This window comes from Bufo gargarizans, chromosome 6 (genome assembly GCF_014858855.1).
Source record: "Bufo gargarizans isolate SCDJY-AF-19 chromosome 6, ASM1485885v1, whole genome shotgun sequence".
Taxonomy (NCBI): domain Eukaryota; kingdom Metazoa; phylum Chordata; class Amphibia; order Anura; family Bufonidae; genus Bufo; species Bufo gargarizans.
In genome coordinates this window covers 164,009,552-164,026,522 of record NC_058085.1, presented here as the reverse complement: position 1 = coordinate 164,026,522, position 16,971 = coordinate 164,009,552, and the positions used below count along the sequence as shown (strand labels likewise).

At 44.2% G+C, this 16,971-nt stretch overlaps 1 protein-coding gene across 2 annotated transcripts in view; it reads right to left on the bottom strand.

The window, feature by feature from the left end:
* LOC122941015 (prosaposin) overlaps nt 1-15,812 on the bottom strand; it is a 29,542-nt gene extending 13,730 nt beyond the window's left edge. The window contains exons 1-7 of one of the 2 annotated variants that reach the window (XM_044297986.1): nt 15,657-15,812; nt 9,773-9,906; nt 7,428-7,502; nt 5,636-5,761; nt 4,921-5,115; nt 2,316-2,456; nt 1,554-1,610 (exon numbers count right to left, since the gene is read on the bottom strand). In XM_044297986.1, the coding sequence (XP_044153921.1) occupies nt 1,554-1,610; nt 2,316-2,456; nt 4,921-5,115; nt 5,636-5,761; nt 7,428-7,502; nt 9,773-9,906; nt 15,657-15,696 (768 nt within the window). In that variant the 5' untranslated portion in view covers nt 15,697-15,812. The remainder of the gene's footprint in view (nt 1-1,553; nt 1,611-2,315; nt 2,457-4,920; nt 5,116-5,635; nt 5,762-7,427; nt 7,503-9,772; nt 9,907-15,656) is intronic. The other variant, XM_044297987.1, reaches the window with a different exon arrangement.
* Nucleotides 15,813-16,971: the final 1,159 nt, after the last annotated feature.

The window sequence follows — 16,971 nt, the reverse complement described above, 5'->3', positions numbered from 1 at the left end:
GCAGTTCATGCATGGTGGTTAGTCAAAATTTTCTTGTAGAAGACAATCATGGTCACAAGTGCATATCCTTCGAGCAAGCATATAGAGAACTAATAAAAGCATTGCTGCACAACATTTCACATGCAAACAATAGAACTGAGAAATGATGAGGCGGGGCATTCAAAATTAATGTGGTATTATACCTACTAGATAAAAAAAAAAAAAAAAAAAACTCTTTGCGCACTTTATCAAACGTGTGTTGGGCCCATCTACCAGGCGTCAAAGTGGCTTCTCTCACCACATCGTTTATATAATCTTTGGTTATTTTGATTTGTCCAGCAACACTGCTAATGCAATATCATGGATATTTGACATACCCGTGTGCCTATGGTGCCATTTAACAACTGAACATATTTTATGTCTGATTTATTGGCGATTTTGCATCTCATCTTAGTAATATGCTCAGTAGCGCCATTTCCATCTTATATCTTGAAGACACAGACCACTATACTTGGGAAAATGCCCTTTGCAATGCTCATCTCCCAACTTGCCTTTCTTTTGAACATTTATATTTTTAATATTTAATAACGATTGTTATATATTTTTTGTATATTTGGAGTCCCATTAGCCTTTTGGTATGGGCAGATGTTTTTTCTAAGGGTTTTTTGATGCTGTGCAATTGGATGGTGAGGTTTTTGTAGGTTATTTTTCTCCATCTGCCTGATGCATGGGGAATGTAATTGTTAGCCATCAGATGGTGTAAAGTTGCCACTGCTTACCTGATGGAGCTAAACGCTCATCACTCTGCTGCCAGCAAACAATGATTCTGTATGGGGCTGAGCGATGGTATTAGCGATCACTGCTCGCCATACTGTGAAGGAGATCACTGTAAGTGTAGCAGTCTCCTTCACCGACTAGCAGGCAATTACACGGAAGGAACATTTGCGTCCCCAGTGTAAAGGGGCCTTTTAGGCTTGGTAGGCAGAGACTGGGTTTAGATTGTGAATGCACTCACTGGACTTGTATCATAGCAATTCTGGTATAGATTTTTAGAGTAATTACACCAGCCTAATCAGGTCTAAGAAATCTTTTTAATAATGTATGCAGTCTGCATTGTGAAACCTGGTGACAATCCCCAAACCTAGTTTTTATAGATTATGCTGTAGTTTGGCACACAGGTTCATATTAAAGTTAAAGCAGCCCTTTCAATGAACACGCAATTTGCTCTATTAGGTAGGATGGAGGATCCGCTGCTCAGGCTCCCCCCTCAAATAGCCAGACAGCCACCCTGTAGGAGGTTCCTGCTATATCTGCCACTAAAGTCCACACCGATTGCATGGAAAGATACGTTACATTCCATCCAGCAGATATTATAAGGGGAATGCATAGCCAGACACTAAACATTGCCACTGCCGGTTGTAAAGAAGCCACACAAACCTCAAACCAAGTTGACAACCCCTTTAATTTGCCGTTTAGTGGCGTTCTTTAGCAAACCCATGCTGTGTATCCCAAAGCTTCTATGAGAGAAAGCCATGTATGAGATTAGTGATAATACACAGAGATAATGATCTTACCATTTGGATTATCATTTGTATTGCTAGGTCCGCATACTGATTAATATAGGTCTTGCACTGAGGAAAAACAAAAACAATGCATTTAGTTTTCTTCATCTTCTAGAAATAATATCTAGCAGTTTATAAAACTAAAATCTAAGCTTTGGCAGACTTAAAAGGGTTGTCCAACGAAAAACAGTTTTCAAACCAGCACCTGGAGCTTAATACTTTGTAATCGCATGAAATTAAAGATTTAGCATATCCACTGAGTTATTCAATAAAAAAAATAAAGTGTATAGCACCACCTGCTGTTTTTTTTTCTTTGACCTGCTCATCGAGAAGGCCACACATGCTCAGTTTCATACTTCAATTACCTCCCGAGCTGTAATCAGTAGAGCCGAGACACCCCCCTAGGCTGTAGCAGACAAGACACTCCCCTTGAGCTGCCAGCTTGATATAAATCTAGCCAATCAATGAATGGGGAGATCTCTGGATCCACGTGAGGTACAGGGCATGGTCTAGCTTTGTCATGTAGGATATATTTTTCTGGTAATCAGTTTTTACATTAATCCCTTTAAGTACCTTTTTTTTTTAACCAAGACAAAGCAATTACCTCAGAATAAAGCAAGGTATTTTAACATTTACTTTGGAGATTTTTTTGGGAATACGCCAGTATATCCAAGTCATTTTACTTTGGCCTCTAGTCTGTTGCTAGAACACACATACTGCACCTTGTTGCTCCATGCATAAGCTTAGCCATAGAGAGATACTAAAGCATCTTACCATTTCACTCAAGCCTCCTCCAAGCTGGTCACATTGTCTCAGAGCATTCTCAATCATCATTTTGGAGAAAGAGGAGTTTGTTTTAAGCAGTTCCTGGACATCGTTAAAAAGCTGAAGGCAATCTTTGCACACATCACCATTCTGGAAAAGTAAGGGAAGAAAAAAAAAAAAATATATTTAATGTTTCAAGCAGGTGCATTTGATCTTAATGTTCCTCAGTGGGACAGGCAGTGTGCAGGCTGTGTTTGGCACTACCATGCACAAGTCTTAAATGCGATACAGCAAGGAAAAGGAGGCATAGTTATGGCATGAATGTGATGTAGGAGGTGTGCCTGGGCTCCTTCCTGCGAGAGCAACGGCGCTCTGGGGGACCTTACTGGCTCATTTGCATACCAAATAAATGGATTTTCCAAAGATAGGAAACCTATTGCTCAAAAGAATATCTGGAAATAAGGTAATAAGTGCAATTAGGCCATGGCTTTACTTCAATAGCAATTATCCTGGTGACAGACTTCCTTTAAGTGAAATAACTGTTATTCAGGCAGATCATTTTGTTTTAAAATCATGAAGGGTTAAGGGGTACTCTGGTTACAAAAAGTTATTCCAGCATTCAGTATATACCAATGTAGTTCTGCCACTGCAGGCCTGTATTAAATATACCAGTGATGGGCATCAGAGCCTCAAGTAGGCTCTGGCAGATCCCTGTAGTGTAACAACTTCTGATTTCAGCTGGGGGAGGCAGTTATCGGCTGAGACAAGGTGTTAACTTTTGACCACAGCATATGAGGGGTTAAATACCTGCAATTGCCTTTATCAGACATTAGCCCTGAGCAGCTATGATTCCTGTTGCACTCGTGAGCAGGCACCACCTTTAAAGACTTGACAACCACATATATGGTGGATGTCCTAAAGCGGTTAAACTTAGTCTTTAGGCCATGTGCCACAACCTTTGAATTATTGGCATCTAAAGACATTATGGAGAGACCCCAAAACCCTATAAAGGGACCTGCACAGGTCTCACTTTTCAGTACAGATTCTCATGTACACTTTACTGATTTTTTTTCAGTGTAGAAAGTAACCTGCTGTGCAACTTCCAAACCCCCAGCATGTCAATTAGCTTTGCGGTTTAAGCAGCAGGTTTCAAATAAAGGGCGAAGTCTGCACCAAAAAACGCTGTTAGAAATTGCGGTCCTTGGTGCAGTTTGAGTTAAGATACGCACATAAGGTTTATGTGGATCTTTTGTGCATTCACTCGCACCCATCTGCAGGTACCCTATAAACACAAGTTACCAGAAACTTAACACAGAAGGGAATGATTTAGCTGTACCAGACCATTCTACAGAGGTGTTCTTTTACATGTTCACAACTGAAAGCAAAGTATTAAAATTGTTAAATTTACACAAGATTACTGGTACTTTCTACACATCCTTGAGGGCTTATTTTTGTCAGACAAGTTGTACTTTAATGCCACCATTGAATATGGCATATTTAGTGAGGCATGAAGAAATAAAAATTAAAAAATTGGGTTTATTGAAAAATATTGCAATTTCTCCACTGCTTTGCGGTTTGTCCCTACTGCATTCCCTTTACAGTAAATCTAGCCTTACCTTTACCCTTCATTCTCTTGGTCAATACGATTAACACGATACCAAATATGTATAGGTTTATGTCTAAATAGTGTAAAAAAAATAGAGACTTTGAAAAAAAATTCCATCACCATATTCTGACCCCCATAATTTTATTTATAGTTATAGCTACTGAGCTGTGTGAGGGCTAATTTTTTGCAGGACGATCTGTAGTTCTTGCTGATACCAATTTGGAGTGTCACTTTTTCATCACATTTTATTACATTAAGTAGTGATTGGGGGGGGGGGGGGGGCATTTTGTCAAAATTGGCCATTTTGACATATGGTTTTGTAGCTCTTGTTTCATACAGATCCATGATGGTACTAGAATTGCTCATTTCTTATGTTGGCCTGTCACCTGCTGGCCAAAATACGAATTGCAGGTCCAATACCCTGGGTCTATTCAAAGAAACCCAGCATATTGAAATCAATTACCAGCAAGAAGCCCAGAAGTGTGCACTTCTAGGTTTTTGAAATTTTAGATGCTGTGATAACACCTGATCAGGGCCATGGCATCTAAAAGGCTTTAATGACCGCGATACGTATTAATGCTGGTCGTGGTCTTTAGTGGCAGGTCTCTGCTGTTCACCCATTGCCACATGTACGGCACTGGTATAAGGTTTAAGGGCTTTGATATTGATGACCGATCTTCTGTACTTGATCAGTGGATTTCTGACACCCCCAATTAATCAGCCCTCAGAAACCATAAAGTCTATAAAGTTTCCTGTGTGGTGGCAGCAGCAGAGTAATGTAGCTCAGCTTCCATTTAAGCAAATAGGAGCTGCAGGATACATGTACCGAGTAAGACAGTGGAGGTGCTGGTGTCAGACATCCAATATCCAGAATCTATATTCAAGTCCTTTAAATGTTTGCATATAGTGTATACAGGATTGTATTTTAAAAGACAGTAAAGCCAAGATAAAAGTGATCAATTATCTTCTGCTTTGAGGCCAGTACTGAAAACCAATAGAATTTGTTACCTTAGGATCCTCGTGGGTTGTGTCCTGGGGATTCAGAAGAAGAGGAAGGTTTGCCATATATGGGTAAACCACTTTGGAGAGATCTACCTCTGGGATTTCATTGGTAAGTAGCTGTTGGGGTTGCTTTAGGCTTGCCAAGTGTTGCTGCAGAGAACTGCAAAGGCCCATAGCACAGCAGGCCACTGATGGATTTGACTTAAAGAGAAACATAATAGACATTATTAACATGGCAAAATCATAGTTTTTTCAACTGGAACTTTAGAAAATGTTGTGGCAAGTATAAAATGTATCCTCTATTCACAGGATCGGTGTGGGTCTACCACAACAGGGATCCTTTGTCCATGTATCAATGGAGTAGAACAGGCATGCTCAACTTGCGGCCCTCCAGCTGTTGTAAAACTACAACTCCCACCATGCCCTGCTGAAGGCTGATAGCTGTAGGCTGTTCAGGCATGCTGGGAGTTGTAGTTTTGCAACAGCTGGAGGGCCGCAGGTTGAGCATGCCTGGAGTAGAAGATTGAACATGCTCACTGCAGCACCATTTATTGCGTATTGAGATCACCAAGAATGCAGCCATCGTGGACATGTTGCTGCATGCATACGACCCTTACACTCATTTAGACATCTACGTCCCTCCAGTATGAATCCATCAAGGAGAACTGAGTAATACATGTAACAAAGATAAAATATTGAACTGAAAGACATTTAAAGTTACCAGTTCACCCTCAATGATATTCATGATAATAGGGTAGTATTCAGCAACAAGTTCCTTGCATTGGGAAGTCAATGAAGGCTCCGGAATCAATTCACAAGCCTTATCCAAGTACGCCAGGATTTCACTCTGCAATCATTAAAAGTGATATAAGATGCATTTAGAATATTGATATATTAATATAAAGAGCTTACATAGCAGTTCAACCTTGTGTAGACAGTCAAGTAAAAAGGTGTGCAGAATTTGCTGCCTTAATGTAATTAATCTCCTAAAGCCTGAATTACACATCCTGATGTGGCAGCCGATTGTAGGGAGGGAAACGTTCCCTCCTAGCAAGCGCATACTCGCTAACAGAGGAGACAGCTGCTATTACATGCAGCATGGGGAGGAGCAATCGCTATGCCATCACTCTTCCCCATGCTGTATAGTGGTTTGCAGGAGTGAGAGGATTGTCATTAGACACCACAATCTGCTGCCTGAAAACTATTCTTGATTTTCCTAATTCAGCTGGAATAAAAAAAAAAAAAAATACCAAGTCAATTCAATAAATTTTTATAGAAATAACATGTATTAATTCTTTGTGGGGTAAACAAAAAAAATAAACAGTTTTGACATCACGGGATGAACTGTAGTTATTGATACCACTTTTGTGATTTATATACGACTTATTGATCACTGTCATTTAGGCCAGTGAATCGTGTGACTTTCATTACCCTGCCCCAACCCCCATAGGAAAATATTTTAATACTTGAGAGCAGATATGCATTTTTTTTCAGTTTATATATAAAATTGGGAAGGGGGATGATTTAAACCATATATTTATTTTTTAAACCCCTTAGGGGGCTAGAACCTGGTGGGATCTTTTGATTCTATTGGGGTAAAAGGGATTTTTACAATGCGTTTCCTGCACAGCTTAGCAGAGAGCTTGCCATGGCAGCCTAGGAAGCTTCAGAAGTGTTCAGCAATTTCCCTCTGTGATCAGAGGAACAATTGGCGCATGCACCAGTGCCATTCTGGATACATTGGTGATTCAGTCAAAAACGCCAGTATCACAATGAGCGAATTAATTTGATTGTACAGACCTAGTTAAAAAAAAAAAAAAAAGTTTTCCCCTCTATGGGATCACAGATGAACAGGAGGTCAGCAAGTCCCAGACAACCCATTTAACCTTCTGCAATGCAGTGTGTGGTATCTGCAGGAAAATCCAAGTGATATTCCAAAAGCTTTTCCAGTATTTTTACAATAACCCATCTTTGACGGGAGCAGTGCTGCAGTTACCAGCTTCATCCACTACAGTTAACTGAGCTTTGTAGTTTTGGCACCAGAGTTAGGCCTCATGCTCATGGCCATATTGCGTCCAGCAAACAGCATGTTTGCAATATGCAGGCACCGGCTGTGTGCTCCCCGCATTCACTTGAATGAGTCTGCAATCTGGAGATGCGGTGCAGAACGGAGGCACGTATCCCCACAGAAGCACTACGAAGTGCTTCTGTAATGTTTGTGCCACCACACTGCAAAAAATAATATTTTTTTTTGCGGTGCAGATTAATCACTGACCTATTCAAGTTGAATGGGTCTTGATACATCCCTGCCACCACACGGACGTTGCCCATGCATTGGGGACCGCAAGCTTTACGCAGAAGATAATTGGCAAGGATGAAGGGTGTTGCCGATCTGATCAGCGATGTCCTATCCAGAAAATAAGCCATCAATATAAACATACCAGAACTCCCCCCCCCCCCTCATGAAAAATAAAAGTTATGCAGACTTAAGGAAACCATTGCAATACACCTACCTCGGTGCCATTTTCCTTCAAGAAGTTTCCCACAATTGTAATCACCTCTTTACACACGTCACATGGAACGGTTTTCTGGAATACATTACACAAGGTTTCATTTTAGCAGAAAGCAAGGGTATCCACTTCTCACTGCAGAGAAGGTCATACCACCTTAAATTTGTTATGGTTCCCCAAAGGAAATTAAATTCAGGTTTTTAATTTACACTAAACACACAGTCTGACATTGTGTTTCCTGCAGATCACTTTTCAGCTTTGCTGTGGAGACTGGAACAGTCAAGTGTCATCTCATTAGAAGGAGCTAATCACCAATGACATCTCCTGTAGGTGCGATAATATACAGAAAATGCTCAGTATACAGCTCTCCCATCACCCACTTGTCTGCTGGAGGGAATGTATGTAATTTCTTGATGGACATTGTATTCTGCAATGTTCAAACTTACTAATGCATTTACACTAGATAATATTTTCTCATTTGTTTTAGTTATTGAAACATACATCTGGATATCCAAGGCACAAAGTACAATATGAAACAGGGAAAAGAAAATGCTTCAGAGAAAGTTCTCATTTCATTTAGGAGATGACTTACAGCGCTACAGCCAGGGGAGGAGGAGACGCCCATAGAAAGACTAAGTCTCCTCCTCATTGCTTATAATTAGCATACCAGGCGGGAGAATACGAGAGCCACAGCAGGTGAACGGAGCGGCGCCCAGGAAAAGAAAAAAAAGAAAATAAATAGTACGTGCAGTTAGATCCCTGCACTATGCCCTACATAGCCTGATAGTTTAAAGAGGACCTTTCATGGGTCCAGACATAAGGCAAGTCAAACTAGGGCATCCATGTCCAGACTCTACCAGAGCCCATACAATAAGATTATGTTTATACAGCACAGCGTGGATTCCACTCCGTAACTGCGCAGCATCTGTGCTGAAGCCATCTCCAGTTTTCAGTGGGAGCCCACATCACCGTCCGTGTGGCTGAGGATCTTTTTCTGTGCAGTTTTCCAGACACCGCCAAGAATGGACGGATGTAGCCGAAATACATTGTAGTTCTTTGGGAGTAGACCTGGACTCTCTTCTATGTGTACTTGCTTATAGTTCTAGCTTAAGTTATCTCTTGGGGGATTGTTAAAGGAATTTTACACTGCTAGGAAAGTAATATTATATGTTTAGTAAATATTCCCACAGTGAGATTGGATGGATAACATCCAGCTGACCATCACTAGAAAATGTTCAAACAGGAAAAGGAACTAGATTTGAAAATAAAGAATCCTATAATAAAATCTTAGATCTACTCAAGTGAACCATGGATGGGCATTTAGTTTCCCTTCTTGTTCTCTTTAAAGAGGACCTTCATTTTTTTATTCAAGATAAATACCTTTACTTGTGGTGTACCCCCCCACTGATGCTGCCACCCTGATCCCCCCCCCGTAGTTTTCCCTCTCTGTATGTTAATACGGAGCATCAGAACAGGGAGGAAGAGACGCCAGCGTTTGTCAAGGAGAGTCTCCTCTCTGGCTGTAGCGCTGGCCAAACATTTTTGGTGCCATTTTGTAACAGTTACTAGGAATCACCATGATCTCTGGGCAGAAGATCTGAATCAGATATTAGGGAAACCAGCAGGATGTCTGCCTCTATAGCGCACGCCATTGCTGCACGAGAGCAACCTGCATTCGCAGTTCCCTTCAGTAAAGCCTCATTCACACGTCAGTGTTACAGACAAGCGCTGTACGCGTTCTCCACGGACAGCACATGCCCCTATTCATTTTAATGTGTGTATTCAGACAGTGTTTTAGCACAGATGCATGCTCTATTTTATCTTGTCCATGTTCACGGATCCATCACATCCATTATAGTCTATGGGTCCGTGTTGCACAGATCACAAAAATGCTTAGAAAAAAAATTACAGCTGTTCAGTGACTGAAATATGGATGCAACAGACAAAAAACGGACACATGGACCCTTCATGGATGCATCACTGACCACCTGCTCACGGATTTGAGCACGGACACTAACATATTCCTGTTAAGATTAATTCATACCCCACTCAAAAAAAAAAGTTTTATTAATAAAAAACTCTAAGCACTGTATGAGTTGTATAACAGTCTGCCAAGTGTACAATAACCACATACAAGTGTTCTTTCATAACAAAAAGTGGGTTTTCCTGTCAGATTGGAATAACCAGTTATTCCACTGAAGCACAGCAGACCGCACAGCGCCGACTCCCTGGCCTTGTCCATTACCCTGCCTCCCCCGGCCGACACTTGCTGTGGTTATTCCCATCTCGGCCTTCTTCTAACGAAAGGGAAGGGCAAACCTTCCATTAATCAATTTCTCAAATCTTACCACAACCGGTTTGTTCCACACAGTCTGCTGGCAGTGTTTGACTGCGCCACACTGGGATGCGGTACGAACATTGACACACCATACTTCAGGGCCATTGGCACATTGCTCTGTGCCAAATAATGGCGTTGCAGCAACTAGAAAAATAAAATAGAAGGGAAATTAGTAATTAAAAAAAAAAAAAAAAAAAAAAAAAAAAAGTTCTACAGAAACATGTTCATAAACTCATATAGGCTTTTAAGAACCCCCCCCCCACACACACACTAAGTGAACAAAGTAAGAGCAAGATGAGGAGCCAGCATGCCACTTGACTGGGGTATGCACATCTAGAGGGGTTTTTATAAGATTTTTATACTGATCTATCCTTCAGCATCTGATTGGCAGGGGTCTGACACCTGGAACCCCCAACATTCAGCTGTTTGATAGGCAGTGGCTCCTGTGAGTGCCAATGCCTTCTCGCCACTTTTCCTAGGCCAGTGACAACATGTCATCAGCCTAGGAGTAGCTCAGCCCCATAGAAGTGAATGAGGACGAGCGCAATACCAAGCACAGCCACTACATAATGCACAGCGCTGTGCTTGGCGAGCTGTGATAAGGCAGCGGTGCTCACAGGAGTGCCAGTGCCTTCTCAAAATAGCCGATTTGGTGGCAGTCCTACCCCCACCAATCATACTGATGACCTGTCCAGAGGATAGGTATTCAGTTAAAAAAATAAAAAATAACCCCCCCCCGCCCTTAATTTTTATGGCACATATACAGTGCATTCATGTAGGTACCATGTAGGTAAGCGCTTGAGTCACTTCAGTAAGTGGCATCTATCATGTAGAGACCATTAATACAAGCCACTAACTAATTTACTGCGATTATCCATATTGGTCTCCTCTGCCTGCTGGATTTATTTTTTCACCACATTATACACTGCTCATTTCCTGGGGTTACAACTATCCTGTAATCCATCAGCGGTGGTGGTTGTGCTTGCACACTACAGGAAAAAGTGCTAGCCTATGTGCACTTCCATGGTCCCAGCCAGTCAGACATCTGGGGCGTTGGCCTTTGCATAGGAGTGATCGAATCATGTCTACTGGGTAGATAGGTGACAGTGGGATGGGCCCTATGGCCGACAGGAGTTCTGGGATCAGTTCTCCCCTGTAGCATGTACCTGTCCTGCCACCCAGGTTCTGGCTGAAGCTCCGCCATCTTCTAGTCAAACCAGGGACTATCAGCCAAGTGGGGACATGGCTTTAGCAGTGACGTGTCCCCAACCAGCACATCATTGCAGTCTTTCAACAAGTCATACACACAAAGGGGAGAACTGAAAACCAGTTTACAGCCAGTGATATCAGTCCCATGACCAGTAAAGGCAGAAGAGGAAAGTATCAGATGACACCTCATTCAGGCTGTGAAAGAGGAACTGAGATTCCTCCTGTGTATAATAAAGAAATATGTAAGTCTACACAGTTACTTGGACCTTGATTCTTAAAGTGTTGATCTTGCCATCAAGAAGTGGTCACATAATGCAGAAAGGCTTGGTTAAACAGGACGCTGAGGAGGGCACTAGTGTTCTAGAGCCCCATTTAAGGACTACTCCAGAGAAGTGAACACGGGCAGGCAAACACTACAAATGGCTGTAGTCCCATTATCCAGTCCTCATATTCTGAGCAGAGATCTGTGTTCAGGGACAATATTCCATTCACCAATTTGCATGACACAAGGCCAACATACAGAGAAAACTAGAAAGAGCACCCAGACCTGATCAACAGTCTACCAGGTTGTCACACAATGGGAATGAATGGGTCATCAGAAGATCACCCATCATTCAGGGGGAAGATTTATCAAGACCAGCGCTTCCTGCACTGATATCAATATCCTCTGCACATACATTAAGATAAGGCTCAGGACTAGTCACAAATTAGGAGCACCCTTCGGCAGTCTGTGCTCCCAACAAATGCTAGACCGCTCAGAATTGCTGTAGATTAAAGGCTTCATTTACACCAGAAAACTGGTGTAAAAAAGCTTCTGGCCAATGCCCCCTTTCTGAAAGTTGGTGAAGGTGGTGTAAAAACTGGGAGATTTTTTATTTATTTTTTTAAATGCAAAGTTTGAGCCTTTAATGCCACTTAGTGGTAATGTTTAATTTCATCACATCACTCACTATTCATTGCATTATCATCAGGCAGGATTGTACTGACAGATACCACCTTTATATCTCTGCTCTTTCTATACTTGAGTCATGTGGGTGGATCTACTCACGACTGACCTCTTTCCCTGTATGCTTAGTCATGTACAGTTAGCCGACACCCACTGTGTAGCACCGCCCACATGACTCCCAAGTCTAGAAAGAGCAGAGATAAAAGCAGAAAGGACAAGTCTTACTGATCCGGATCCCAATCTGCTCAGCTCCTCCTGCTCTCCAACATGCTGCCTGTAGATTGCACTGCATGGTGACAGGTTCCTGGTTTGGGGTCTATATAATCCTCCTAAAAAGCAGACAAGTCATTACATGTCTCATCAGGTTAACACTATTCCGGTCAGGACTGTTCATGTCTTACACGGTAATATGCCCCAATGCCTCCCTAAGACTAAACAAACCAGACCAGCGCACAGCCGGAGGTCACTGCTCACTTGTGTCGGCTGAGGAATTTGTTGACTCATAGTTGCAACAGTGATAAAGCGATCATATGACGGCACGCTGCACTCATGATCAGGACTTCTCAGGCTCCACTATACATAACACAACTAAGGGGACTTTACACTTGCGTTAAACTTTTCCGGCATAGAGTTCCATCCTAGGGGCTCAATACCGGAAAAACACTGAGTTTTATCCTAATGCATTCTGAATGGAGAGCAATCCATTCAGTCCCTTAGGCTAGTTTCACACGAGCGGCAGGGGGTCCGGCAAGCTGTTCCATTGGGTGAACAGCCTGTTGGATCCGTCCTGCCGCTAGTTCGTGTGCACCCAGACTGCCGCTCCATCCCCATTGACTATACATGGGGCAGGGTTCCGGCAGTAGCCAGACCAAGTACTGCATGTCGTACTTTTAGTCCGGCTGCCTCACCGTGCGCTGCTGTCAGAACTCTGCCCCCATTATAGTCAATGGGGACGGAGCAGCAGTCTGGGGGCACACACAAACTAGCGGCCGGACGGATCCAACGGGCTGTTCACCCACTGGATCCAGTAAAGTTTGTAATTTAGTGCATTCATTCGACCCCGCCGTGTTTTGCGGCCTGCAAGCTGCGGATCCGCAAAACACAAACACCACCCATGCACATTTTGCAGCTTACAGAATGGCAGGCCCATTAGAGAAATGCCCATTCTTGTCCGCAATTGTGGACAATAACACATGTTCTATATTTTTTGCGGGGCCGCGGAACGGAACAAATGCAGACAGCACACGGTGCGCTGTCCGCATCTTTTGCAGCCCCTTTGAAGTGAATGGGTCTACACTTGTTCTGCGAAATTGTAGAACGGATGCAGTCTCATTCATACAGTCGTGTGAATGAGCCCTTATATACCAGAAAGGGTCAACGAGGCTTGGGAATGTTTTTTGATGCATCATATTAAAAAGTTTATCGGTGGGGTCTGAGCGCATCGATAGCTAGAACGAGGAGAGAGAAGTGTTCATATGGCGATTTCTCGCCTCTCCAAGTCCACAGGCCTGTCGCCATTCAGGCTAGATATCAATGGGGACTCTACGCTCACACTGCCACCGATATTTTACTATGTTTCTATCAGTTCTGAAAATTCTATGGCCCTTTAGTGTAAGGCTACCAGTTGACACCCGCCCCGGGTACAGGAGAGCTCAAACAGATTTTACTGTATGAATCTGTTCCCATAGAACTATACAGCAGTCTGCTGCAGATTACACTGCATGGTAACACCTTGCTGTCATGTGCCGTCTATGTATAGTGGACATCATCTCTGACAGTAAACACCCCGGGCTAATGTCTAGAGGTGGCGATGACAGTCCTGGGCCTCTTGCACACGACCGTATGGCTTTGCAGTCTGTTTTAGGCTACTTTCACACCTGCGTTCGATCAGATCCGTTCTGAACGGATCCGCTCATATTAATGCAGACGGTGGCTCCGTTCAGAAAGGATCCGTCTGCATTATAACTTAGAAAAATTTTCTAAGTGTGAAAGTAGCCTGAGCGGATCCATTCCGACTTTACATTGAAAGTCAATGGGGGACGGATCCGCTTGAAGATTGAGCCATATGGTGTCATCTTCAAGCGGATCCATCCCCATTGACTTACATTGTAAGTCGGAACGGATCCGCTCGCCTCCGCACGGCCAGGCGGACACCCGAACGCTGCTTGCAGCGTTCAGGTGTCCGCTCACTGAGCGGAGGCTGAGCGCTGGCAGACGGATGCATTCTCAGTGGATCCGCCTCCACTGAGAATGCATTAGGGCCAGACGGCTGCGTTCAGGGCCGCTTGTGAGCCCCTTCAAACGGAGCTCACGAGCGGACACCTGAACGCAGGTGTGAAAGGAGCCTTAAACAGACCTGTTTTAGCTTCCATTCTGCGTTTGTTTTTTGCAGATCGGAAACTGAAGCATACAATAATGTAATGTTTAAACAGTAACTATATAAAAATAAATTGGGCTGGGCATAAAAATTTTCAATAGATTGTTCCGCAAAAATGGGAAGAAAGACATACAGATGCATTCCTCTTTTTGCAGAACCATTGACTTAAATTGAGCCACGGAATGCGATTTGCAGAGCCGTTGAAATGAATGGTTCTGCATACAGAACGAAAAATAAAAGTGTGTGTGCAAGAGGCCTTAACCTTTCAGATGCCATAGTCACCTGAGGCAGCATTTTACTGGGTGGGCTGAGAAAACAGGGTGGCGGGGGTGTAGAGTGGAGCCTGTATGAGGGTAATGGGCAGGTGGCAGCTCTGCATTGGAATATAGTAAGTTGCCCAAACAGTAATTTATCACCACACTGGCGTATGGGAGAGGCAATCTAATGACTGCACGTACAGGTCCCCTGGGGGGAGAGGCGCTTAAAGGGGGATCCATTTATTTATTTTTAAGTATATGCAATCACAAAATACCCAAATGGAAAAATATGTAAATGGCCTATAGTGCTCAATATGCAAAAAAGTGAGCCCTCACACCGCTCCATAGATGTAAACAAAAAATAAAAATAAATTTGTTCATTTTTTTTTAAAATATATTTTAGTATTAAAAACTCAAGAACTAAACAAATGTGGTAGCTGTATGGTACTGACCCATTTTACTGGGGGGGGGGGGGGGGGGAGAGAGATTTGTTTATTTTAACCAATTCCACCCCATTTGGATTATTCCAACTTCCTTGTCCAGTTCCCCCATCCAAACACAAGACCTCATACATCTATGGGGGGGGGGGGGACGCGGAGTAAGGCAGGGAGTAAACAAAGATGTTAATATGGAAAATCACCATGTCCACAAAGGGTTAAGGGCAACAGGTTCAGTCATCATTAAAGCCCCTTATACACCAGGCAAGTCTTCCAACCAATGACCTCCAGAGGCACCTGCCAGCTTTCTTTACCACTGCTTGGGAAACGCAGACAGTGTGCACAAGGCTTTATTTTACACACCCCTTCAGAGGTGCTCCAAACCGACAGTAGGGGGTCTAGCCCAGGGATCCCCCATCCCTCCCCAAAGTGTGAGCAGCTGCTTCGGGGGGAGTCCAGGGCCTACACTACAGAATATGGGAGAAGGCACAGAGAAGGCAGAGGCCAAGGTAAAGTAAGAAAACAAACTGTTGGAGGGCCAGCCTAGGCTTCCAGCAGGAGGAGGAAGAAGGAAGTGCGAGCACAGAGAGGCTGCCTCCACTACCAGTTATATAACCACACACACGGAGGAGAAGGGACGGGCCGCAGCCATTACTGTAAACTCTTACCGGCAGCCAGGAGACACGACACCGCGACGAGGAGCTTCATGGTGCGACGGAAATCACCTGACGGAGCGGCTGCAGATCCCCGGTAATAACAGGCTCGGCCACGCCCAGCTCCACCCCTCCGAGCACCTGACCCTTACTCAGCAGCCGCTGCCATAGGCTGCTGGAGGAGGCGGGGCGTGGAGCCGGAAGTGTCTTGGTAGCCATGGTGGGGATGTTGTGCTGTGGGCAGGCGGAAGTGCGAAGAGCGGAGACTATAGTGAGAGCCGCCCTGCTGACAGTGTCTGTCACCAGTGCCTACACCACAGACCCTTCCTGTTGGAAAGGTAGGGGCCAATATAAAGTCTGCTCCCCCCGAAAACCCAGTACTTTCCTAAAGGCTAAAGTTTTCAACACACATCAGTCACGTGGCCTCCCAGGAGCCCATACATTCTAAGCATGGTAAACTGCAACCCAAAGCCCACTTATTTATCGCGAAGTACCAACCTGGCAATTTACCCTGAACAGCAGTATAGTATATCTTCCATGTACTTTATCACGTAGCCATAACAGCCTCCCTACATTCAGTGCGCTGCCTGTGACGCTCATAGTCTGTACACCATATACTTTTCCAGGGTGTGGGTGGCGCTGTAACGTTATACTTTTCTACTTAATGAGATTTCCCTACCCTCGTCACTTCCGGTCGCACCGGACATGACGTGAGGAGGTGTGCAGCGCCGCGCAGGCGCACAACGTCGGGTTAGGGAAATTTCACAGCAGAGTGCGCATGCGCCGGGATCCTCACCGGCGGTTAGGGTAGGGAAACATTATGGGCCAGTGCACAGGCTCTGTGATCGGATGGATGTTCTCAGCTGGACACCGGCCTCACCAGGAAAGGGAAAAATTACGTATGGGCCAGTGCTCCCAGCGCATGCGCAGTGTCGGCCGGTGTCCGGCTGAGAACATCCATTCAATCACAGCGCCTGTGGAGTGACCCATAATTTTTCCCTACCCAACCGCCGGCGAGGCTCCCGGCGCATGCGCACTCTGCTGTAAAATTTCTCTAACCCGTTGTGCGCCTGTGCGGCGCTGCAGGCTCCCGGCGCATGTGCACTCTGCTGTGAAATTTCCCTAACCCGTCGTTGTGTACGGCGCTGCACACCTCCTCACATCATGTCCGGTGTGACCGGAAGTGACGAGGTTAGGGAAATCTCACGAAGTAGGAAGTATAACGTTACGCCGCCTCTGGCACCCATGCCTTAGGTTTGCCACCACTGATCTTAGCCATAGGGCCCATTCATGAGGCTGAGGGTCCATTCACACGTCCGCAATTTCGTTC